Source organism: Austrofundulus limnaeus, unplaced genomic scaffold, assembly GCF_001266775.1.
Source record: "Austrofundulus limnaeus strain Quisiro unplaced genomic scaffold, Austrofundulus_limnaeus-1.0 Scaffold1565, whole genome shotgun sequence".
Lineage (NCBI taxonomy): Eukaryota > Metazoa > Chordata > Actinopteri > Cyprinodontiformes > Rivulidae > Austrofundulus > Austrofundulus limnaeus.
Window position 1 is genome coordinate 8,468 of NW_013953967.1, and position 24,510 is coordinate 32,977.

The 24,510-nt window shown below is 42.0% G+C and overlaps 1 protein-coding gene across 5 annotated transcripts in view; it reads left to right on the forward strand.

The window, feature by feature from the left end:
- The window catches only part of map3k13 (mitogen-activated protein kinase kinase kinase 13), a 26,008-nt gene extending 2,040 nt beyond the window's left edge, over positions 1-23,968 (forward strand). The window contains exons 2-16 of one of the 5 annotated variants that reach the window (XM_014032880.1): positions 4,691-4,760; positions 13,751-13,886; positions 14,007-14,445; positions 16,728-16,911; positions 17,017-17,208; positions 17,641-17,799; positions 17,880-18,038; positions 18,122-18,230; positions 18,330-18,439; positions 18,536-18,652; positions 18,746-18,889; positions 19,057-19,804; positions 20,651-20,718; positions 20,845-21,166; positions 21,259-23,968. In XM_014032880.1, the coding sequence (XP_013888334.1) occupies positions 13,818-13,886; positions 14,007-14,445; positions 16,728-16,911; positions 17,017-17,208; positions 17,641-17,799; positions 17,880-18,038; positions 18,122-18,230; positions 18,330-18,439; positions 18,536-18,652; positions 18,746-18,889; positions 19,057-19,804; positions 20,651-20,718; positions 20,845-21,166; positions 21,259-21,360 (2,922 nt within the window). In that variant the 5' untranslated portion in view covers positions 4,691-4,760; positions 13,751-13,817 and the 3' untranslated portion in view covers positions 21,361-23,968. Of the gene's footprint in view, positions 1-4,690; positions 4,761-6,825; positions 7,029-13,750; positions 14,446-16,727; positions 16,912-17,016; positions 17,209-17,640; positions 17,800-17,879; positions 18,039-18,121; positions 18,231-18,329; positions 18,440-18,535; positions 18,653-18,745; positions 18,890-19,056; positions 19,805-20,650; positions 20,719-20,844; positions 21,167-21,258 lie in introns of those variants that run through there. The other 4 variants (XM_014032876.1, XM_014032879.1, XM_014032878.1 and 1 more) reach the window with 4 other exon arrangements.
- The last annotated feature ends 542 nt before the right edge of the window (positions 23,969-24,510 follow it).

Consider the following 24,510-nt stretch of genomic DNA (forward strand, 5'->3'; position numbering starts at 1 on the left):
TTATTGTTGTTTAATATTTAAAATAATTTAAGTAAAATTATTTGTCCCTACGTCTGCCTTCTGAAATTTTAGAACGTTTATTATTTTAAATAAATGAAAGCTTTATAACTTTGGATCACTAATCAAAGAAGCATATTTGGCTTCTTCCTTTTTTTATTAAAACAAAAAACAAAAACTCTTATTGCTTTTAACAAAAGTGCACTTTTTTGGTTTATCTTGTACAAAGTTCAGAACTGAACTTTAGTAGACTAAAGCTTTAGATATCACTACAGCACAAGTTAAAATTTGCATAAATCTCAAACATTAAAACAGCAGCTTTTTAAATCTTAAATTTAAGGTGATACCTCACTTCTTGCGCTTTGTTTTTTTTAAATCAGAAGTTAGTGTGACCTTCCCACATATGCTCATTTCTTATTATTTCTGTAATTCCAAGAAGTTCGTTATTTCTATGCAAAGATGGGGAGTCTTAAACCGGTTTGTCTTATCTAACAGTGACTTTTGTGTTCAGCATTATTGCTCTGCGTGTAATTTGAGAAATTGCGCTCAGGAGATTAGCAGGTGCACGAGAGAGAGAGGATGGTACAACCGGACTTTCTGCCTGCTGCTCCTCATCTGTTTGCTCCTGCGCTCGCGATATAGAGGAAATCAGGAGGGATGGATTGTTGCAGGCTGAATCCCCCCCGGGGTGTGGAACAGTTATTGTTATGTAATTTCCTCTCGGCGCAGATTGGTCAGTTCAGCACGTTAATCTCTCAAGTATTATCTGTCACAGAGCATCAGCGACTGTTGTGGGCAGAATTCACTGTGTTCATGTAAAACCACCGATCACCTGAGCTCACCTGCTGTCGTGGTTTGCATAAAATCAGCACAGATGGAGGATTTCGTTTGAACTCTGAAGTTTTAGTTTCTTAGTTTCTGACCAGAGAAATTGGTTGAAGCCTTCACCTAAGTTGAATTTCAAACTAAAATCCAATATTGCAGCCTCACACACAGGAAGTGGTAGCAGCCCCAGTAATATTCTGCTATAAAACGTTCACACTACTGAGATGATCAACTTTTCTTCAATACATTTTCTTTTGGTACATACGTTTTACAAGTTTTGTGTTATTTATTTTTATTTTAAAAATTTACTAATTTAATTTAAAAAAAAACAAATGCTATACATAAAACAAATAATACAAAACACAAATAAAATGAAAGGTAGCAGAAAGAAGATATTTTTTATTAATATCTGCCCCTTTTTTCAAAAGAATAATAAATTCAAAAAAACAATAAGCTTCAAACAACAAAACATTACAAATTATTTCAGCAATTTATGTACCAAAACATTCAGCTCCTTCAGGATATTCCGGCTATGGCTTTTGGAATTTCAGCAATTTATACTTTTTGAAATATTTAGCCTTTTCTGACATTTTTGTTCTCAGGGAAACTAAATAAAGCTGTTTTCAACATCCTTAAAATTCTTCAGAATAGTTGAACCTTTCCTGCACTTTTCACCTTTTGTTTTAGTACTGCTTATTTTTAATTCTTTGAGCTAATTTTAGCATCTGTCCATTCCTGATTAGCTAATTTTAGTTTTTTCTGCTGTTCCAGCTATATTTCTGCTCTTTCCAACTGTTCGTTAATTTTGTTCTTGAACTTCTTTCTGCTAATTTAAGCAGCAGCAGTTTTCTGCCATTTAAGCTATCTTTTCTTTTTAGCTATTTTCAYCTAAATTCTTTTTTTTGTGTTAAATGTAGCTACTTGTTTCAGCTGTTTAATTCTTCAAATGTGCTCTTTTTGCTTCTTTTTGCTAGCTAGATTCAGGTTTTTCAGTCATGTTTTAGCTACTATTTTGGCAAATTTCAGCTTTTTGACTATTTTACAACAAATAGCAACATTTTTGTACWTTTTTTTCTGTGAAAATTGTTCATCATTGAGCATTCATGTTGGATTTTTGCAAAAAAAATGCAAACTCTCTAGTTAGAACTTATATTAGTTTACATTGTGGCATGAATACAGAAAGAAACTGAAGTTTTATTATGAGAATGCTGCTTACTGTCTGATTTCCTCCCCATGATATAAAATAAACATGTCTTTTTAGTTATAACCCACAGGTTATTCAACATTAGTGAAAAGACACGAGTCCTACTCCGTGTCCTCACATTGCAGGATGTAYCTGTCGTTCATAGAGGTGTTGTATATTTGTCAGTAATTATAGATGTGTGGGTTTAGGTTGGCGTGTCTGTATCTGGGCCATGCCCGTGCTGGCAGATTGGAAAGGTAAACCTCTGTAAGCTCATCTCTTATTGATGAAGGGGACACCGGAGCTGTCAGTGCTGCTGTTCAGCTGCTGGTGAAATAGTAATGAGTGTGCATGACGGTGCTGAGTCAGTGTGGTTTACAGCTCGGACACGAGGCCAGGCCACATCTGAGCGGCTCTGCTTCATGTCGGAGATGGCAGCAGAGCGGGAGGATCACTGGATTAATCCCAGCAGAGAAACAGAGGTCAGATTAGTTTTAAATGTTTGCTTTGGAATTGTTTTGATTTTAAACGACAGCGACAAGAAATAAGTCATCTTATGATTGTATACAACGGACCACTGATGCAATTAGAAAAGATTATCCTCCTGCTAATTGAGCAGGAAATGTAATTATTGACAGCAAATACAAAAGTTTAAACAAGGGTCAAATGATGCGATAACAGTAAAAACTACAAAGTACGGATTAATGTTGCTGTGATGTAAAACTCAACACTCTCATGTTAATATTTATCAAAATAAGTCCTTTAAACATTGTTTTTTTTTTCCTTTTTGTAGATTTTACATTTTGTTCAAGAATACATAATTAAGTTTCAACTACTCGTAAATATTTTGCACAAAAGTGCGGTAAATCAAACACTTTAGGGAACTGAAAAAACATGCCAAATGCTATTTATTTGTAGTAAAAGTTGATCAGCAGACCAGCAACGATTATTGGAAAGCTGCTTCAGAATAATAAATTATGAAATTATTTTCATTCTTGCATTTATCTAATTTCTAATTTGATTGGCTGTGCTCTTTTTGTAGTCTTTTTTATTATTTTTAATATTTTATTTCCTTAACCTGTCAAACTGCTGGTAAAGGCCTGTCACTAAAATGTTTTAGACAACTTATGTGAAATTATGAAAATGTTTTTCCAACACTGAAGATGGAAGAAAAATTCTACATAAATCTATATACTGTGATGATAATGGTTAGATGAAAAATACACAACCTATAGTAATTTGGTCATAACAAAATTTTCACAAGTCAGCACAAGTTGTGTAAAACGTTATCGTGTGACAGGTTCTTAAAACATAGGATTCAGGATTCATTTATTGTCATATGCAGGTTAACGAGGGTCAACAATGCAATGAAATTCTTAGGATGAGAAGAAACTCTTGGACTCGCTATAAAGAATAAAAATAAAGACAATACTGAATATAAAATTCACAGTTTGCAGTAGATGCACAAAGAGTAAATAAACAAAAATTTAGAGTAATATATACAGTGTAAAGTCAAAATGTTGAACAGCAAATAACTAAATAGCAAAGAAAACAGCAACAAAATTTGGGTAACAGAAACAGAACAGTGCAGGCAGGGTGCACAACATATATACATATGGTACTTCACCTATGATAGTAGTGTTTATGATATACATGTATTATAGAGTATGTACAAAGATACATGTATATAGTATGTTAGTGGGAAATATAATGTGCATTGTGTCATTTTAAACAAAATGACAAACAGAAAAATCCCTGTATGTTTTATAAATTATATTTATTAAAAGCTGGTGTGGGTTTGTAAAAACTAAAATTTTAAAGGAGTCGTCTTAACTTTTTACATAATGACAGCTGAATTAGCAGCGTCTGTAGAAATCTTTTTTAAAGTTTTTGTATACAGTTTAGTATTTGAATGTGTGTTTCATGCAAGCACCGAGGGTTATGCTSAAATGATCTTTGGATTTTAGAACAGGTTTGATATTCCTTCTGAGCAAACAGCTCTGTTATTAGGATCACACTCTTGTATGGATATTGATGGTCTTTTTTCCACTTTGTCAATATTTAACTGGAGCAGTGTTTTTGGAAAMCCCCTTGCTTTGTTTAATGTGTGCATAGTTGTCTTCAGCAGCACAGTAACAATGAACCTCTTGAACCACTCTTGTTGCCAGATAAGTTCATCAGCAGTGCGTCAAAAAGAGAAACTTTAAGAGGCCGAACACACGCCCGTTTCTTAATATCTCCAAAGAGCCAGCAGCCATCTGCACTGTGGCTCATTTCACGCAGTTTATCCACTGCTCTTTGCCCCAGGATGCGAGCCCTCCTCCTCCTTCAGGGTTCCCTCAKGGGGGAGTCTGGACAATGCCGCTCCAAAATCCCAACCCCCAATGCTCTTTATGCACCATTACATTTCTGCTGCCCCACCCCATCATCACCCTCCCCAGAGGGTTAGGTCTGAAACAAGCGCTCCATGTGGGAAGCATCTGTTCTCTGAGTTCATCCCCTCATCCACAGGACTCCCCTTACAATCAATCTTTGTATTTATGATTTACTCCCTCAGTCAGATTCAATCTCAGCTAAAACCACTTCATTTAGTCCTGGTTGTCAGAAATGCTCCAGTTATCAACAACTACTAAATTAAATAACGACATTTAAAAACTCCTCTTCCTGCTTGGTGTCTGTGTGCAGGTTAGAAGCAGTAACTGGAGACTAGATCCCACGGTGCTGACCTCTGAGATGCTCAGAACCATTCTGACAGGTCAGTACTCTACACACACACATATGCAGAAACACACAATTACACACACAGCTCCCATGAGGAAATAAAAAAGGAAACTTGAGCTTACAAAGAGATGGTGAGGAAKGTCAGATGACCTTTTTGGGAAAAGAAAACCATAATTCCCATGACATTCTATTCAGGCTCTGCCCTTTTAATTTTTTTATGTTATTGTTGCTTTTCTGTTAWGAAATTAAAGGGCCTGTGACATGCTGATCCTTCAAATACAAAAAGWCAAAGAAAACATTTATATTTAAGAAAATTAGCATAATACACATGATTTTGCCCATTTTGTCTCATAACTGGCTTATCTTTTCTTGAATTTGGCTCAGAAAAGTGAAACAGGAAGTGACATCAAAGGGGAACTCTTTAAGAAAAGAAACTCTCTAATCATTGTTTATTGAAACAATTTAAACTCCTTCAACTCTGATAGTGACTCAAAATAATCTAAAGAAACACCAAATTCTTCCCTAATTACTGTAGCATCACTCTGCTTACATGCAGATATTCGCCTTTGACATCACTTCCTGTTTCTTCACATGCACATATCTGAACAGCTGTTCATCTCAACAGCGTGAAATTTGTTTTGCAAAATGTTATCAGTGTTCTCTTTCCAAAAACYCATTCACATTTATTACAAAAGTTTGATGTCACGGGCACTTTAACGTTGTATTAAAGCTACTGCACTGGTTGCTTTCTAAATCCTTAATTTGTGGAAAGCAGTCGTTGAAGATTCATCAGTGTATTTATTTATTTATGATATGCTTAGTTTTTATTGGAGGTGTTCTTATTCATACTGTTCTGCACAAGTGCTTATATACTGAACCTTGGATTGTCATCTCGTTTAATGTGAAAGACGTCATCCTCACATGTTTTAAAAAATTTGCGAAACAAATTTTCTCTCAGAATATTCACAGGGTTGACACGAGAGGGTCCCCAACCCCACCTGGATTTTGCTGCGAGCATGTCCAGCTCATCTCAAAAGCATCATTATAGCTGTATTTTTATAAACCCACGGGCAGCTGGATGTGGATACAAAACGAGCTAAATTGGGCAGAGGTGGACGGCAAATTGTGTGTTTTGCAAGCCGTGCARGGAAAAATGAGTAGTGATTTTCTAAAACTGGTTGTTGGAAACAAAGCCACGCTACTCCCTTGTTGTTTGCTCACAAACACTGAGAATAAAGTGAGACTGKAACAGAAAATTTGCCTTAATTTCATGCAATTTTTTACCACAATATAAAATTTTGGGTCACCAGTTTGACTCTAACAGTTGCAGCCCAGTGAGATAAGTTGCAGCAAAAAAGTGTTTGCACGGTGTATTTTTAAAAGCGTAATCAAGTTGTGAAATCATTCCCTTTAGCTTTAATTTCTGTCAAGATTATTCTTAGGTTATTGAGCTACAGTTTCACATTTAGTCTAGCTTTTGTTCAGCTTTCTGCATTCATATGTGTATTTTTAGAAGAGACGTTCTCTCTTGTCTGTGTTTATCTTAATTAATCCCATATTTATCTTTTCGCTTCTTGTTCATYTTTACTTTTCCCTGTGTTTCTGTGAAAAACATGAGCATAAAGACAACACTTATTAAACTTTAAGCCTACAGAGGATATYGTTGAGATGTTTTGTGTTGTAGGCACATTTTTAAAGATTTCACACCTTCGTGTTGCATTGAAATGCAAATAGTCGAAGCGTCGGGCGGCTCACAATTGTCTCAATTGGCTTGAACAAAACTGATTACCGATTCAGTAAAAAAAAAAAGGATTTTCTCTTGTGCAGAAACTGTGTCCTACTTACAGAAACACCACAGCAGCCGAACCTGCTGTTTCCAGCTGGTGCTGCTTTGAAATTTATTCCCCCCGCCCAACCAGCCGCCACCCCTCCTGCATCTCGTCTCTTCTTGCGTTCTGCCTCATCCCGCTTCGCTCCTCCCTCTCCGAGTCTGCGCCGAAAACTCCACCTACGAAAACCCCCTCGTCGTCCCTCCCTCCTCCTCCTCTGCTCCGTGAGGTGCGTCCTCGCTGCGTCAGACACCTCCATTCATGAAAAGTGTGACGTGAGCAGGTCCTCAGCGACACGGTGGCGATACACGCCGCCCGCCCACTCCTGGACCAGGTGCTGCGGGAGTCAGAGGAATGTTTGTCCCGTTTTCAGCCTCTTTTTTAAAAAAATTTTTACTCGCTGTCAGTTTGGCCAGTTTTTTTTTCTGTCCTCCATCGGATTTGAGACAGGACCATGAATCTGAGCTCTCTCTGTGAGTAATCTCCTGATCTGAGTGTTTGATGTGGAGGTTCCTCTCCTCCTCCTCCTCGTGGGTACCTGTCTCCTCTGATTTGCAGTTTATCACATATGTGTAAAGAGACGTCTTCCCATGTCTGCGTGTGGATCCGATGTTGGGGTTTCATCGTCAGCAGAGCTGCAGGAGTTTTGTGTGCGCTCATGCGTTGGTGCGTGCGGGAGCTATTTTCGGCTCGGCGGTGACGCTGCTGCTGCTGCTTTTTGATGCAGTGTTGTCTGTGCCCTCTGAAGGACAGACAGGTGAAGACGTAGGTTAAAGTAGCACCACTCCTCTGAGTCCCACCTTTTTGTTTTATTTATGCAACCACATGAATCTGAGTCTGAGTCATGGTTTGTCTTTTCTGGGACACACGTGTTTTGTACCCACAACCTCTCAATTAACCACCTCATATGTTTTACTTCCTTTCACCTGTTTGTTCGTCTGTCCTCCTCCTGTTTGCATCTTTTAATTTACTTGAGGGAAGCTTAAAGTGAGCCCACCTCTGTCCCCTGCTAAGCATGTTTATGTAACGGCACAGGATGAATAGCCAGCGGTCAGGCTTTAGAAGAGAGAGGAGGAGGGGTGGAGCAGCAGAGATCCATCCACTCTTCTTTTTTTTCCATTTTAAATAATGGCAGCTCATTCAAATCTGTGAGTTTCTCCTCCTTTGTGTCTGACTTCATCTGCTGGGGTAGATTTACTTTTAAGATTTGTGTTTTTTAAGAGCGAGCAGGGACAGTAGAAAGCCAGGAGGTACTGTAGCTGTAGCACTAATGTGTATTGATTTCCTGGCTTTTTTGCTGTGGTGAAGTCTGTCTTCAGACAGGAGATGAAACATGTAGTCCAACACCCCTTCACTCCCACCAGACATACACTCCACTTCTTTTTTTTCTTCTTAGCTCTTAGGCTTTGTGTATTTTCATATTCCATCTATTAAAAATTGGTGTCAGTCACAGCCAGACTCCTGCAATATGCATGTTTGTCTGTCTCTCTCCTTGTTGTTGGCGGGCCGGGCAGACCGTCCCCATTAAAGGAGCACAAGGGGAATTGTTGTTGCAGCAGCTGCTCTAGTGTGCTGTGTGTGTGTTTGTGTGTGTGTGTGCGTTGGCATGCTGCTGTCTCCTGGCCGTGCAGGGCCGACAGACCCAGATCACATGGAGCCGGCTCCTCTTGTGCCCTTTGTTGTTGCTTTGGGACTCTTTCTCATTAGAGTCTCGTTAGAGGTTTGTACCTCAAGCTGCCAAAGTAGCTACAGATTCTGAGTTGTTGTTTTTTTTCACACATTCATATTTGCCCGCGTTTGTCATTCGGCAGCAGGTGATGCAAACAAATCTCTCAAACCAGTGGATGATTTTTAATGAAACTAAAGGTAAAAAACTCATTAACCTTTGAAGCTTCACGGTGGTTCCAACCAGTTGACCTTGAAAACACAAGAATGACTATAAGTCAGTCAATCTTACAGATATTGAGCTAATATTTGATGCAGTAGCAGCTGAGAGTCATTTACAACAATCTGAGTTTATCTCATGTTATTACATTAGATTGAGCAAAAGTTTTAGGTTGCTCAAAACAGCTCATTTATATTAATAAAACTATTTTAGTCTTAAATCTCCAGRATTAAAGGTGGTGTGTGATGTGCATTCCTTTAAGATTTGCTTGGCTTATATTATTTCTCTTCTGCTTTTATTGTGAAAAAAAACACTACCCTTCATATCTTTCCTTTATCTCCCTTTTCCACCTCTTCTTTTCTGGGAGTAAATCTCCTCCTCCGCAGTCTTCTTGGTCCTGTCATCCCGCTTTCACTTCAAGGAAATGGTCACCTGGATGACTGATTTTGAAGTTCTGTAAGCTTTTCAGAGGACAGTATGGACGGTGTTTGTCCTGTGTGCCCTGACTGCAGCGAGTCTGGAGGAGAGAGAGCGAGTGACGCGTCCGTGGATCAAACTCTCTTTTCTTCAGTTTATTATTTTCTCCTACACCGGCTGGAACCAGCTGAGGCTATTTGAGGAACCGTTTTTTTGTTTAGAGCACCAATGATTCATAGTTTTATTTTTTTTTCCTTGCTGACATTTAGTGGATTCCTTCCGAGAGCGGTGATTTGTTAAATTGGATTTACGCACTTTTATTTTCCGTACACAACACTCGGTGTCTGCTCTGCTGTTTCATTCATTCACTTTTATCCTCGCCCAGAATAAAATCTGGCTTTACAGGACTAACAGTCCACCTGCTCCGTTCCCTGTGGCTTTAGCTGCAGCTTTGACCTTGTTCTTATTTTCCCACCTTATAACTTGCAGGTGAGGATTATTTTTGCACTGTGGCCTGCTTTGCTTTCCGGCCATCGCAGGTATTAAACTCAGGCGAGTCACCAGAGGGCACGGGAACATGAGGAAAGAAGGATTTTCACAAAATGTCAGCCATGAGATGCTCATCATCTGCTGACTAGTTTACAGCAGTTTATTCAGTTTCTTCCATTAAAAGCTGYTTTTAAACATCCCTACAATCAAAACAAAACTTTTTAATATAATTTCATGTTTACTTTGCTACAAACTGTCTAGTTTTGTCGTCTCCAGCCATAACAAAGACATCTGTGAGCGTCGGATTCCATTTTGTAACACTGTTTACTCACGCGCTGAGCTCAGACCTTGAGAGTCCAGAGTCTGCACAGATCTGAGAAGTAGGTGCAGATATGAGAGGACTGAGGATAACAAAGTCACATGCTCTGTAGAGACCAGCACAGCTCTCACCATCTGTGTTTCACTTGTTTCAGGAGGGACAGACAGGTTCTAATGCAGCTATTTGTTGTTCCTCCTGGAAATGAGCAAATTAGAGGGTAATCTGTGCAGTCATATGCATTTTAGTCAACGGTTTTGTGTATGTGTCACTAAAATCTCTAAATAAGAAAATATCTGTGGGGAAAAAGTGAAATTTTTACTTTACGTTATTGTTATAACCTCCATTTGAACAAAATTAGGCCCTGTGAAGCATCACCTCTTCTTTTACCAACAATCTTTAACAATAATTGAAATTGTTTGATGATTTTATTTAGGGCTGCACGATATATAGAAAATTCGTGGTCATCGCAGTAACAGCCTGTGCAATATTCATATCGCAACAACTGCATAAACTGAAATAAATGGTTGGCTCAAAAGTTTGCATTTTCAAGTTTTGTCACTCAGACGGAAGTTTGAAGTATTTCACCAATCAAATAGAGCCCTTAATGTATTTGGCCAATTGGATGGATCCCTTCATTTAAAAAAGTCATTTCGGAATGAAAATTATTATTTTATTTTATTTTATTTTATTTTATTTTTTGCTCTGAATCCAGAGCAGAAAGACATCAAAAATGCATTATTATGTATTTGGTATTTGTTCATTTATCGCAAATCATATCGTCATCGCAATATTAAGCACCAATATCGCACATCGCAGGTTTTTCAAATATRYCGCAGCCTTAATATTATTATTAACTGTAAATGATGGGATATGCAAAGTRTTCCCAGTTTTCCATTGAGGGGCGTTATTCTGAAATTGTTCCACTATTTTTGGACACACCTCTGCCCAGCTTTACTTCTGAGAGATTGAGCCTCTCTAAAACGCTCTTTTTATTCCCAGTCCTCTTACTGACTGGTTTCCAGCTATCCTAATTAGTTATAAAGTGCTCCTCCAGTTGTTTTTTTTATTTGTGTCACTTACTTTTACAACACTTAATTGAAAATTTTTTTTCCAAAAAAAAAAAAAGACACAATTTCTTACTTTAAACACTTTAAATAAATAAAATACGGGTTTATTAGATATATTTTTACACAATATCCATTTTTAAGACTAATGTAATGCAGTATTTCTACTTAAAAATGGTTACATTGTTGTTACATGAAAAAACATTGTTTCTGTATGAAAGCTTTCATGTGCTCAGTTGTGGCCTTCAAAGCTGAATGAGATRGAGTGGGACTGCAAGCATAAGGTCAGGATGGATGCAGCGTTGACATGGTAACGTGTGAACGATGAGGTGGGGATGGAGGCTAAATTGGTCCTTTGTCGGAGACGCAGCTGTCACCTGAAAGGAGGTTCCCCTCGGTGGGTCCCAGCAGGGCTTCTCTTAATGAGGAGCAGAGTGATGGAGAGGCAGATGAGACTGCTGCTGACGCTGTGTGTGTGTGTGTGTCTGTGTTGGTGTTTAAAGTGTCTCCGGTTTGAAAGGTTCAGCTGCTGTTTGTAAAAAGCTCCAACAACCACTCCGGTGTTTGCTGACTGCTACAAAAACGAACCTCTTTCCCCAGTGGATTTCTGGGAGTAGTGGGATTATTGGCTTCTGCCAGACACGCCCTGGGCATATGTGTGTAAACCTGATCCCTCCCCACTTCACCAACAAATCCTGTGTATATGTACACATGAAGTCTATCACTACTTTATTTTTAAATAACAAATAAAAAGTATACATACTGTAATGCATTGACGTGGAGTTGGCATCAGAGAGGCCAAACAGAAAAGAAGGAAACAAAGTGAGTGGGAGGACAGAATAAGGTTTGTGTTTGTGCACATAGCTCTGTAGAGGGATTAAAGGATCAGCCTGATAATTTCTCCCCCTCTGTCCCTCCCGTTCCARGCTTTCTCCTAAATAATATTCACTAATATTCATTGTATCCTTTTCCGAGCAAATTCTCTTTTTTCACCAGCAGCTGGATGCTCAGTGTGTCCTTGCACAAACTTGCGATCTCCTTCGGAAAGTCCCGTAAATAAATGACCATGTAAATGAAACCCGTTTCAATCAGGCGCCGACATTATTCATGGGACTGTGTGCACGTTGAGATCTTCCATTAGGGTTTGATGAAAAGGAGCAAAAGGTTTCTTTGCTCCGCTTGGTGACGTGGAAAAGGTTGAAAGGCACCGGACTGCGCTCTGTGGTCATTATTCAGAGATAATCGCAGAGTTTCAGTTTGGTCACAAAGGTTACGGTTCGTGAGGATAAATGTGCACGTTGCTGCCCGGCAGACCACGTCCACCCTGCCGCGGCTCACGTCAAAAGCCCGGCTCCAAGAATTGGTTTGCGAGGTGGAATTACACCACTGGCCTCTGTCGGCGCAGCTCGTTTGTCTCTGCTCTGGAACGGGACGGATTTATTGGATACCCGAGAGAGCYTTCTCTCCTTCCCCTGCACTCTCAGCAGCCTGATTAGAGACGGGCCTGCATTATAGATGAGCTCCTGGCAGCCGCCACGCTCTCACAGCGCTCAGGTTTCCCCCCGGTGGATGCACAGAGACACACTACCTGGATTTGCACAAACATGCAAACAGCATCTARATGGCCCGGTGGCTGAGAGCACGCCTCGTTTAATCTCTTTCAGAAATCACTCGGCATCACTTTGTTTCAATCTGAGTGTTTGAGGTGGGATCCACGCTGAGTGTTACATTTGAACAACAAACATATCAGGACCAAACAGTACTTTGATCCAATCCAAGTGTAAAACCGGTGTGTGTGCCTCCGCTCTCGTCTCCTCCATGAAACTTCCACGTCACACAGAGTCAGCTCACAGCTTTATCTCCTCCCTGCAGGACTTTGATCAGCCTGTACACATCGTCTATCCTTGTGCTGAACCTCCTGTTTACTGCTGCCTCTTTAAACTGGATTGGATCATTGAGGTTATGACCTCATGACTTCAAATGGGCCTTTTTAAGAAGCAGCTGATAGAGGTTTTTTTTTGTCCAAGGTTTGTAAATAAAGTCATTATTAGATATTAAGATGTTACTTTTTTTTAGAAAATTATCTCCTCCTGAAATCCACTTAATACACTTTATGAGCTTTCAGCTTATTTTATGTTGCTTTGTCGTTAGACCTGGTTATCACACAATCAGCTGAGTGACCTGATGACACCAGAGGTAGTTTCTGATGAGAACTGTGGGATGTGAGCCAGCAGATGGAGCTTTAGCTGAGATTAGTATTGTAGACCATATGATCCATATTATATTTTACAGGTAAAGATAAATGYACCTGGCAATAAAATAATACATTCTTCTGTATTTTTGGTGCTTTTATTTTTTGAGGTTTCTTCTCAAAGACCAATCTTGTAATGTGTACAAAGGTTGGCCGATACCAATCAGGAAAATAGGTGCTGCAGTTTGTTTCTGTTGTGTTCTGTCCCTTCTCTGACCTCAGTCAACAGTGTCTTGTGTAACACTTACTGCATTTGGACTTCATAGATCTTTTGTTGYTTCTGTGACTATAGAAAACTGACGGGCTGTYATTGTCGCTCCTGCTGCAGCTTTGTGTGTGCCAGATGTTTTATTTCAGCAGCTAAAATGCACGGAACAACCTTTAATCCTTTTCTTTACCGTTACTGCGCCAGCGATGGAAAAGCCTCAGTATTAATGTGGGTGTGTGTTGGGTTGGTTTAATTCAACTGTTTACTTTAAGTTTCACTGTTGCCTCATTTTTATTTACTCTGAATGTTCTATAGATGGATTTTAAGCCTCCAATCTGCTGCGGTTTCCCTTCATATCTTAAAATAATAATCATTAATGTAATCTCACTCAATCCCAGATCCATGTGTGGAAATGATAGGACTGTGTTTCATTGTGAAAGTAACAGGATGTCACCGTGTTAACGCTTGTAATCTTATTCATGTTTGATGAAAATTGACCATGGTACAGTTGTTTTAATATGCACCTTTCCTTCTTCTCTGTGTTAATCTCTCCATTCTGCAGGTGATTTTCAACATTCAGACTAACCGATGTGTTAGGACTCGTCCAACTCATCGTTTCTGAGCAGCCCATGCACATGCGTGACATCATGGGCAGCTCCCCAGAGGTGCTTTCGTGGACTTCCTGCCCCAGTCTSCTGGTGGGTAAGCTGAAGGAGGAGCTGAAACTCACTGTGGTCGGGGACGCCACGAAGAAATCAAACTCGRCCAACTCCCAACCCCAACCTCCTCAGGCCCCACTCTCTAACTTCCCTCCTCAGATCATCACCGACCTCGCTCCGCCGACAAACCTCCCCGCCCCGCTGCACGCGCCCGGCCAGGACGAGGACTCCGCGTTGGGCGGCCTCAGTCCGGCGAACGCGGCCCTGAGTGTGGACTCGACGCGGAGCGAAGGCGGGCACTTCGACAACAGCGTGCTTCAGCTGCAGGAGCACGAGGACGCGGGGTCGCCGGCATCCTGCGAGCACGGCGGGGGRGGCAGCGGCGTGGACGAGCAGGCGGGCGACGGGGACGGTCCCGTGGACCAAAGTGGGGAGGGGAGGCCGTGCCACCCGCACCACCCTGACGACATCAAGCTGCACTTCCAAAGAGTGGGGCCCGGCTCCGGCGGCTTCTTGGAGGGGCTGTTCGGTTGTCTTCGGCCCGTGTGGAACATTATAGGGAAAACGTATTCCACAGAATACAAGCTGCAACAGCAAGGTTAGCTCTGGGTTCATCTTTCTGTGTGACGTCAGTTTAACAAAACTAAAACCTCTCTGTTTAATTAGAACGTGTCCATCTCTGAAAGACCTCTGAGAGACAAAAAAACCCAATTCCCTCCTGAAATGTATCCAAAAAACCGTAACTGAATATTTGTTCCCAGCTGAAGCCTAGTGCGGCTGCARTGCTGTCAGTTTGAATTGAGGTCATTGGTAAAGGTAGACTCACCTTGCTCTGGGCTGCCTGTTCAGGCTGGACACGCGGATATGTGGCGAGGTCAGACAAAACTGGGCTTGATTTGGCCATTATTCAGCCATGCATTGAGCTCTAAGTGCTGCTAGTTTTGCTCTTCCTGATGTTTCCTAAACTACGTAACAAAAACAGCACTGCACAGATAGTTAAAGTTGTTTTTAGGTCATCAATGTGCTAGCCTGGTTAAAACCAGACCCTTGTTCTTCGCTTTGCTTCGTACAAGGGTCTGGACTSTCGGCTATAGAGAAGCGATTCTTGCTAAAGGCATGGCCTCTGCTGAAGTTTAAAATGAATGGGCCTCATGCAAGAACGTTCGTATTCTTATCCTAAATTTATCTTACTTTTGTTCGTATGAAGGGTTCGTACGAACATGCCACGTCAGATTCAACAAGCTCTTCTATCTTCATGAAAAGTGTGTAAATGAGCTGCGTAAATTCCACCTGTTCGTATCCAGCTGCTCGTGCATGAGGAGAGGTTATTTACATAATTATCACCCCAAAAACACCATATAAGGCTATGTTTCCTGCCACACATACCAGGAAGTGTCCATTCATAAACGACATTGAAAAGTAAAAAAGAAGAACTTTACGAGTTCGGAGATTGTAGTCCTGCTCTCTGAGATCGAGAAAAAAAATTGTTCTCTTTAGCAGCGTCAACTGTGGAATTAAAGGAGCTGCTTAAAGGAATGAAATGTGCTGTTAATGCTGTGTCTCCTGTGGGTCGTTACAGTCAGAAATAAAAATATAAATCATATTCATCTCTCTCTAGTCCAGCTCCGGTTTTTCTTTGGTCAAATATTTTTAATTTAWGTGTAAACAASTGTTACTGTGTTTACATTTATTCAGAAGAAGGGTGGTTGTGCACCACTACCCCCCCCCCAGCCTGGCCGTCTCCCCACTCCCTGCGGTCGCAAGTGACAGATGCGGTTCTGAAAAGACGCATTTTATAACGTCTCCAAACTTCAATTAATGCATAATTTAAGTTGTTTTTTAGTTTGAGATCTTCATATTAACATTGTAGTGTTATACAACAGCATTAAAAGACAATTTAACTTAATCTAATCAATTTATGTCYTTAAAATCTAATTCCAGTTCAAACAGAATAACCTACTGTCAACATAATTATGGAGTGTGATTTATTTTCAACTTGAAATATTTTCTAAATAACGAAATATAAAGTTATTAGTGAAGAAAACCCGTCTGGATAACAGCAGACTGACTGCTCGTAAAATATACGACAGGTCTGGACCACTCGTAAATTTTGTTTGTATCTGAAAAAAATCTTGGAATACGAAAACATCGGTGAATGCCACAAATTCTCTTAAACCACTCGTACGCACAACTTAAGAACAAATCTGTGCGTATGAACGGTTCTTGCATGAGGCCCATTGGATCTGTTGGTATGCGTGCCAGCTCCACTGTAADGGAGGCTAAGCTAAGAAGCTAACCAGAAATCGTGTGCACTGTAAACAACCCTACTGAGAGGAGAAAAGTACTGAGCTGAACGAGACAACTGTAAATGATGCTGCTGCTTTATCAGAAATATTTAATTTAATTTGGAAGCCTTATCAACACAGACGGGCTTCATTCACTTCCTCCACTGCCGTAGCTAAACTAACTAGCKGACACTGRGCAGAAAATCAACGTGTTCTCTGATTGGCCAGGATGAAATTCTCCTGAAGAAATCCTCGTCTATGGGAGAAGTCCCACATGMAGCAGTGAAGGGAAACTAGAAATGAGCAGAACTGCATAGGAAGGCACGGGCCAGGCTATCATTGTGCAGGACTTTAGGTTTAATATTGGTCTTTATGGCTGAATACAATTACTATGTGATTCGTTTGTGTTTGCATCCCTCAAATACTTTGTAAATGTTTGGCCTCAAAGCATATAACTTCATTTTTGAAGAAACTTACAAGATAAGCTTGTAATTGTTCCTTCTACAGAGCATGTGACCAAACTTGTTTATTTACTACACTGCTCAGAGTCACATTAAGAGAGTGTTGTGATGAAATATAACTAAACTGATTGCAGACATGTGGGAAGTCCCGTTTGAGGAGATTTCGGAGCTGCAGTGGCTGGGCAGCGGTGCACAGGGAGCCGTCTTCTTGGGCAAGTTTCGCTCTGAGGAGGTGGCCATCAAGAAGGTGCGAGAGCAGAAAGAGACGGACATTAAACACCTGCGAAAGCTCAAGCACCCCAACATCATCAGCTTTAAGTACGTCTCATCATTTTCGGTCTCCGGTCCACTGCTTTCAGTTCTGGGTTTATCGTCTCGTCTATAAAAGCGTTCCCTGTGTGTGTTTGTTTGATTGTACCCCAGGGGTGTGTGCACCCAGGCTCCTTGTTACTGCATCATCATGGAGTACTGTGCACAGGGTCAGCTGTACGAAGTGCTGAGGGCGGGGAGGAAAGTGACCCCCAGGCTGCTGGTGGACTGGGCCTCGGGCATCGCCAGCGGGATGAACTACCTCCACCTGCACAAGATCATCCACAGAGATCTCAAGTCTCCCAAGTGAGCAGGGTTTTCTTTTGATTGGATGGCAAAGTTATTATGTTCTGCTGGTTTATCACGCACAAGCTGTGTCTTTGATCACAGCAGCAGCAACAAGTCGTTCCTTCAGCTCTGAAGAACGTGACGTTTGATCTAATGCAGCAACAATAAAAGCTAGTTGTGTTACTGAAGACAGAAAGTTCAGTCCTCCTCTGCTGCTCCTMTCTCATCCTCTTTGGTTCTGTATCTGTAGAGCTGTCTCTCTAATCAATATCACGCTGCAGCAGCAGGACCAAACACTCCATTAGTCAGCAGAAAGATAGCTGAAAGCGCTGGAAGCATCAGTCTCATTTAGCTAATGGGGTGACTCAGAAATGCGCTTCTGTGAAAACGGTGAAATGTGTCACGGAACAGGAAGAGAAAAAAAATCAAGTTTTTCTTTTTCTGTTTTAGTGTTTTGGTCACACACAACGACACTGTGAAGATTTCGGACTTCGGAACGTCTAAAGAGCTCAGCGATAAAAGTACAAAGATGTCATTTGCGGGGACGGTGGCGTGGATGGCTCCAGAAGTCATAAGAAACGAGCCCGTGTCTGAAAAAGTCGACATCTGGTGAGTGGGAACGCGACACGTTTGAAACATAATAATCTTTGTTTGGTTGTAGAGGTGTGCGTSTTACTCGTGTCTCGCAGGTCATTTGGAGTTGTGTTATGGGAACTGCTGACAGGAGAGATTCCCTACAAAGACGTCGACTCCTCCGCCATCATTTGGGGTGTCGGCAGCAACAGTTTACACCTTCCGGTCCCCTCCACCTGCCCGGATGGATTTAAAATCCTCATGAAGCAAACATGGTGCGTTTGGATCAAATCTAGCTGCTGCTTCTGTTTGAACTTCTGACAAACTGTAAGCACRTTGTGGTTTTTACCGGTTCCAGGCAGGGCAAGCCTAGAAACAGACCTTCGTTCCGTCAGATTCTCCTACATCTTGACATCGCTGCTGCTGACGTGTTGGGAACTCCTCAGGAGACCTACTTCAAGTCTCAGGTTTGGACTAAAACAACAAACGAACCACGTTCTTATAAAAGTCAGATGTTTCAGCARGCTTCGACAGCCACATTTTCCCTCTGTTTATTGATATCACAGGCAGAATGGAGGGAGGAAGTGAAGAAACATTTTGAAAAGATCAAAAGCGAGGGCACGTGCATCCACAGGCTGGACGAGGAGCTGATCCGACGCAGGAGGGATGAGCTCAGGTCTGTCAGCAGACGTAAACAAGCCCACTTGTCTATTTTTAGAGAGCAGAGAGGCAGGATGAGTAACGTGTCTCTGCATCGCCCCGTTCCCTCCAGGCARGCACTGGACATCCGGGAGCACTACGAGAGGAAGCTGGAGAGAGCCAACAACCTGTACATGGAGCTCAGTGCCATCATGCTGCAACTGGAGGTCCGAGAGAAGGAACTCATGAAGTACGTAGATAAATGTTTTGTTACTGAAGTCATCATTTGTTTAAGAATCTCCTCCGAATCATAAAAACTAAAGTAACTCAGCTGTGGCTGTAGGAGGGAGCAGGCAGTGGAGAAGAAATACCCCGGGTCCTACAAACGCCACCTGGTTCGACCCATCGTCAGGTCCAACGCTGTCGAGAAGCTCATTAAGAAAAAAGGAAGCATCTCCCACAAACCTGGACTGCCCCCCACCAAAAGGTCTGAACTGGTTCTTTCTCATGTGAAATTTATCTGTTCATAATAATAATAATAATAATGTGACACATCATACACAGAGACGTGTAAACAAACTGTCAATGTTGGAGATGTTTTCTCAGCTAATACTAGAGAAATGTATCTGTTCATAATGTTTTTTCCCTCCACAGGCCAGACTTGCTCCGCTCTGATGGCATCCCCAGCGTTGACCCCCTCCCCTCCCCCTCCCCGCTCTCAGGCAGCCCCAAAGTCTCCACGCCGCCTGGAAAAACCCGCTACCGAAGTAAGCCTCGCCACCGCCGCGCCAACAGCAAAGGAAGCCACGGCGAGTTTCCTGCTGCGCTGAAGCTGGCTGCTGGGGTGCCGGAGGACACCCAGTCCCTGCAGGAGCAGCCGTTCCACCATCATCATCATCATCATCACCGCCCGCCCGCTGAGGGGCAGCTTCTCCCCCTGAAAGGCCGTGAGGAAGCTGTGGTCAACTGTGCCAACAATTTGCGGTACTTCGGCCCCGCCGCCGCTCTCCGCAGCCCCCAGACTGACCACATGCAGCGCCTCGTCTCCGGCTCCAGCCCTGACCTCATCTCCACGGCGATGGACGTCAACACGCGGCAGCGGACTTCATCCACCAGCTCCAATCCCGTCCCGGGGGCTGGTTCTTTGTGTCCCTGCTGCCAGGCTCACCCCCTCCCCGGCTGCCTGCGCTGCCAGGAGACCCCAGCCATGCTCGGCCACCTGCCGTTACCGCACTGCTCGCTGCTCGGCCCCCAGGAAAGCACCCAGTCCTCCTCGGGGGCACCTGACCAAGAGGCAGGTGGAGACGACACGAAGAAGGCTGAGCCTCAGGAACTGGACCCGACCCAGCCCAAACACCCTCTCCCCTCTTCACTGCCCCGCACCATCAGGCCTCTCAGGAAGGTGAGCCCAGAACAGGGGTGGGCAATCCTGGTCCTCGAGGGCTGCAGCCCTGCGTGTTTTACTTTTTTCTCTGCTCAAACACACCTGATTTGAATGAATGGGTGATTATCAGGCTTCTGCATACGGAGGACCGAAACTGACATAATTAAAAATAAAAGCGTAAATATATAAATTGACTAATAAATCAATAAATACACTTAAAGTGCACCAATATAATTCAAAAAGGATACAGACAGACAGCTAAATAAATAAATTCAATAAAAAATGRGCCAATTAAATTAAAAAAGGAGAGCTTTATTTCACGTTTTATAATTTAATTGACCTTCACATTTATTTTTCCAACTTAGTTCCAACAAATATTATATTTTTGCATATAACTGCTTAATTCCTGCATTTTTACATTTTACTGTTTATATATATATATATATATATATATATATATAAAACAGTAAAATGTAAATTATGTGCAAAGATATATTATTTGTTGGAACTAAGTTGGAAAAATAAATGTAAAGGTCAATTAAATTATAAAACGTGAGGTAAAGCTCTCCTTTTTAAATTTAATTGGCGCATTTTTCATTGAATTTATTTATTGGTCCATTTATATATTTCTGATTTTTTTTCTAGTTATGTCAATGTCGGTCCTCCATACCGCAGAACTTGGACGAGGTAATTTAATGTCTGAATCAGGTGTGTTGGAGCAGGGAAAAACATCAAACGTGTAGGGCTGCGACCCTCGAGGGCCAGGATTGCCCACCCCTGGCCTAGAATCAATGCAGGTGTGGGGAACATTTGTGCTGCAGAAACTGTTTTCTGTGGATTACCAGCTGTTTGCGCTGTTTTCAGGGTGATGAGTCATCTGAAGAGGAGGAGGGAGAGGTGGATAGTGAAGTAGAGTTTCCAAGGAGACAGAGGTAAAATGCTGTTTACAGACCTGACCTTTTTAAAAGTGTTGCAACATTTTTAAATCAATTAGTGCAATTCAGTTAAACGATTCTTCTTCCTACATCGTAATAAAACCCTGCTGAATGAAAATGAAGAGGCCCCTTTCTCCGCCCCCCTCCTGACAGACCTCACCGCTGCATGAGCAGCTTCCAGTCCTACTCCACCTTCAGCTCCGAGAACCTGTCGGCCTCTGACGGGGAGGAGGGCAACACCAGTGACCACTCCCACAGCGGACCCCTGGAGAAGCTGAGCGCCAGTCAGGAGGAGCACCTGGACGAGCTGCTGTCGCACACGCCGGACATCCCCATCGACATCTCCACCCAGTCGGACGGACTCTCTGACAAAGAGTGCGCCGTCCGCCGGGTGAAGACTCAGATCTCGCTGGGGAAGCTGTGCTCTGACGAACACAGCTACGAGGTCGGTGGCCGGCGGCCGTTTGTGCCTTTAAATCAATTTGGAATGTAAAGATCTCGTGACTAACATCTCTGTTCTCCCCGTTCGACCCTCAGAATCCTCTGCAGTTCGGAGACTCGGACTGTGATTCGTCAGAGGCGGAGTGCTCTGATACCACCATCAGAAACAACAAAGTGGCAGCTCCGTCCTCGTGGTGAAACCCGCACCTGTTTTTACGCCTGGCAGCCATCACGTCCCACCCCCCAAACCAAACCAAACACAGCAATAAGAGAACAAGATGGTAGAATCTCTCCCCTATAGCAAAGTCAAATGTAATCCCCTCATCGAAGCACTGCACCCAGGCAACCCATGGCAGGGAAAACCCGTTTGAATGCTAATGTACAGTAGATAGCTTAACACTAATTTATTTTGAGTTTTGAGGAGAAATTCAGGAGTTCTCTGACCTGAGCAGAGGATAAAAAACAAAAACTGACATTTTGAAACTAAGCGTGGGCTTACTGTGTGTTAACTGTGACTGGATGATGATGATGATGAGAGTGTATCGTGTTTCTGAGGCCTGACAGCCATGAGGAGCTGCATCGCTCTCAACGTTTGTTCGTGTGAAAGTTCCCCCTTAAAAAAACAAAAAACAAACAAACAAAAAAATACACACCGGGCAGTTTGACCAAACAGCTTCATTATGAGTTTACAGCGCAGAGACCCCCCCTCCTTCATTCTGTCCCCTCTGCGGCTGAAACGGGGGAACAATGAGCTCATGGAAACAGTATGAACACCAGCATGAACAACTTGGACCTTTCTCCCTCTCTGAAACCTCCATACGTGTGTCACGATGCCCCACGCAGCTGATAAAGCATGCCTGTGCAGCTCGCACGATGCAAAAAAATAAAATAAAATAAAAAAAGAACAAAAGCTTTACGAAGTGAAGTGGACGAGCTTCAACAAAAATAAAAATCCCCTCTTTAAGACACGCCGTCAGCAATCAGATGTCCCGAGTGGAGTTTCTGAGGGGAGTTTTTGTTTGTTTGTGTGTGAGGATGTGAACAATAAGCCCCCACTTCCCTCATCATTAGACATTACAGTTTCAAGTCTCATCTCAGGAGCGTTTGAAGACTGAAACTGGACCGGACCAACTATCGTATGAAGGAATGTTCTTTGACTGGCACATGGACCGTGCAGGACCATTTTAAAATAAAAAAAAGCCTTGATGTTCAACCCTTTATCGCTGTAAGAAATGTTAAAGGATTTGAGTTGCGATCCAGGTGCAGTATCCCTTCGCGTTGAGAGGCGCAGCGTGTCCCACGCCTCGTATTTTTCTAGATCAGGAACACAACGATCGTCGTCTGCTGTTGTGAAACGAACAGCAATAAATAATAATTCTCACGCAGTTTAGCTCTCAGGTGAGGCTTGCTCAGGATGCAGGACGTCTAGCTGGCTAGACTTAACCACGCTGACAGGTGGCTCCGGCTTTAAACTCTGTCCATTTTTTGTTGTTTTTTTACTTTTTTGCCTTTCTGGAGTTCGATGCTCAGGTTTTGTGTTGCTGATTGGCAGCAATATATGAACAGCCTCTAGATGGCGATGGCTACACGTACTTATTTTACCTTGTGTATGTAAAAAAAAATCAGTTTCCTTTTAACATTTTCGTCTTAAAAACCCCAGCAATATAACTTTTTCCTGCCTGATCGTCTGAAGAGGGATACTGCATTTGTGAAAGCATTTTTTAAATCCCCCTTGTCATAATCTCATCAGCCGGAGTTGCAGCGAACGATAACGGCTCGTGAGTATCAAGCTAGAGACAAGAGGCCTACAGCTGTTTTTGGTTTCCACATCTCAGTGTTATTCCAGTATATAAACAAATGTAAAAAAAAAAAAAAAAAGCAGTGTGGTATGATTTTTTTTTTTCATATTGTCTCGTATCACACAGATCTGGTTTAAAAATATGATAAAGATGTATCAGTATTGAACACTACTCCAGGGAGATGTAAAAGCAAGGGTGAATCTGAAACACTGCTGATGGATGAATTCCATTTTTTTTGCTGGATTGTTTTGAAAAAACCCCGAGCGCCCCCCGTTTCTCTTGGTTTTGTGAAATAACCTTGTGTAACGTGACGGGCTGGGTAATCTGATCAAGCTCTTAATGATAACACTGTCTTCTCTGGCTTACATCCTGTGAAATATGATTGTTGTGTTTTAATTTAAGGTTTCTCTAAGTAGCTGGCCTACATAATTAATGAATTAATTTATTTTGAAGGAGTATTCTTTATCGTTTCAGGCAGCTTCAGAAAATGTCATGACCAATGTTTTTCCCTTTTTTTAATGTCCCTAAAAACTGTGGTTTTAAAGGAAGCACAATGAAGAAGTGTGGGAAGAGGACAGTATTTGTACGGTAGAACAAAAGCGTCGTATCATACAACTCTGCAGGAGGATCGTTCATCTTTTAGGTTATCGTTGAGTACGTAGGCACAAGAAGTTAGAAACATCCCTAAAGTTTTATCATCCCATCGCAGGCTGTCAGAACCAGCCTGGAGGCACGCGTGAAGCCAATTTCTCTCATTCCTCTCATTTTTATCGAAATATCAAAAACTTACATCTGAATTTCTGTGAATTAGTTTTTCTAACTGTGGACATCATGTTACCTCAATCTATGTATCGAACCATTTTGATTTTGCTCTCGTTCCCTGTTGAATGGCATTATGATCAACCAATCCTGTCAGTTTCCTGTATTCTTCAGTGTACAGTGCAATAGGAGAATAAAATCAAAGCAAACAACTGCATGGAATAAATGCTGAAGTACTGTACTCAAAACATGGTAGTCTGCCTCTTTTTTCTCACAAAGATCTGTGTTTGTCTGATGCTGCAAATAAGTGAATTGTTCGGCTGTTTTTTTTTTTTTTGTCTTGAACTATAAGAAAAAAACCACTGACGGGAGCCTGTCCAGCCTTCAATGAGGTTCTTGTAGTTTTTGGTGGCTTCTCTGAGCATTTCGCAGCATCTGACCACGAGGTGAACTCGTCYAGACGTCCACTCTTGGGACAACTGTCAGCTGTGATGCTGCACTGCTGCTCTCCACCAGCTGCAGATATTAATTATATTTTTGTGACAGAAGCTCGCCTGGTCGGCTGCAGGCATCACTGATTCTCAGGAGGCYTTTCACATCAGGAAAATCTTTAATCTTTAGAATGTGAAGTAAGGTCCTTGGTCTGCTATTAAATGAAACTTCACTGGTTAAACATTAAGTTTAATTTGATTATAATCTGTGAAATATAATCTCATTATGATAGAAGCACATATACAGCGGGTAAAATAAGTATTGAACACGTCACCATTTTTCTCAGTAAATATATTAC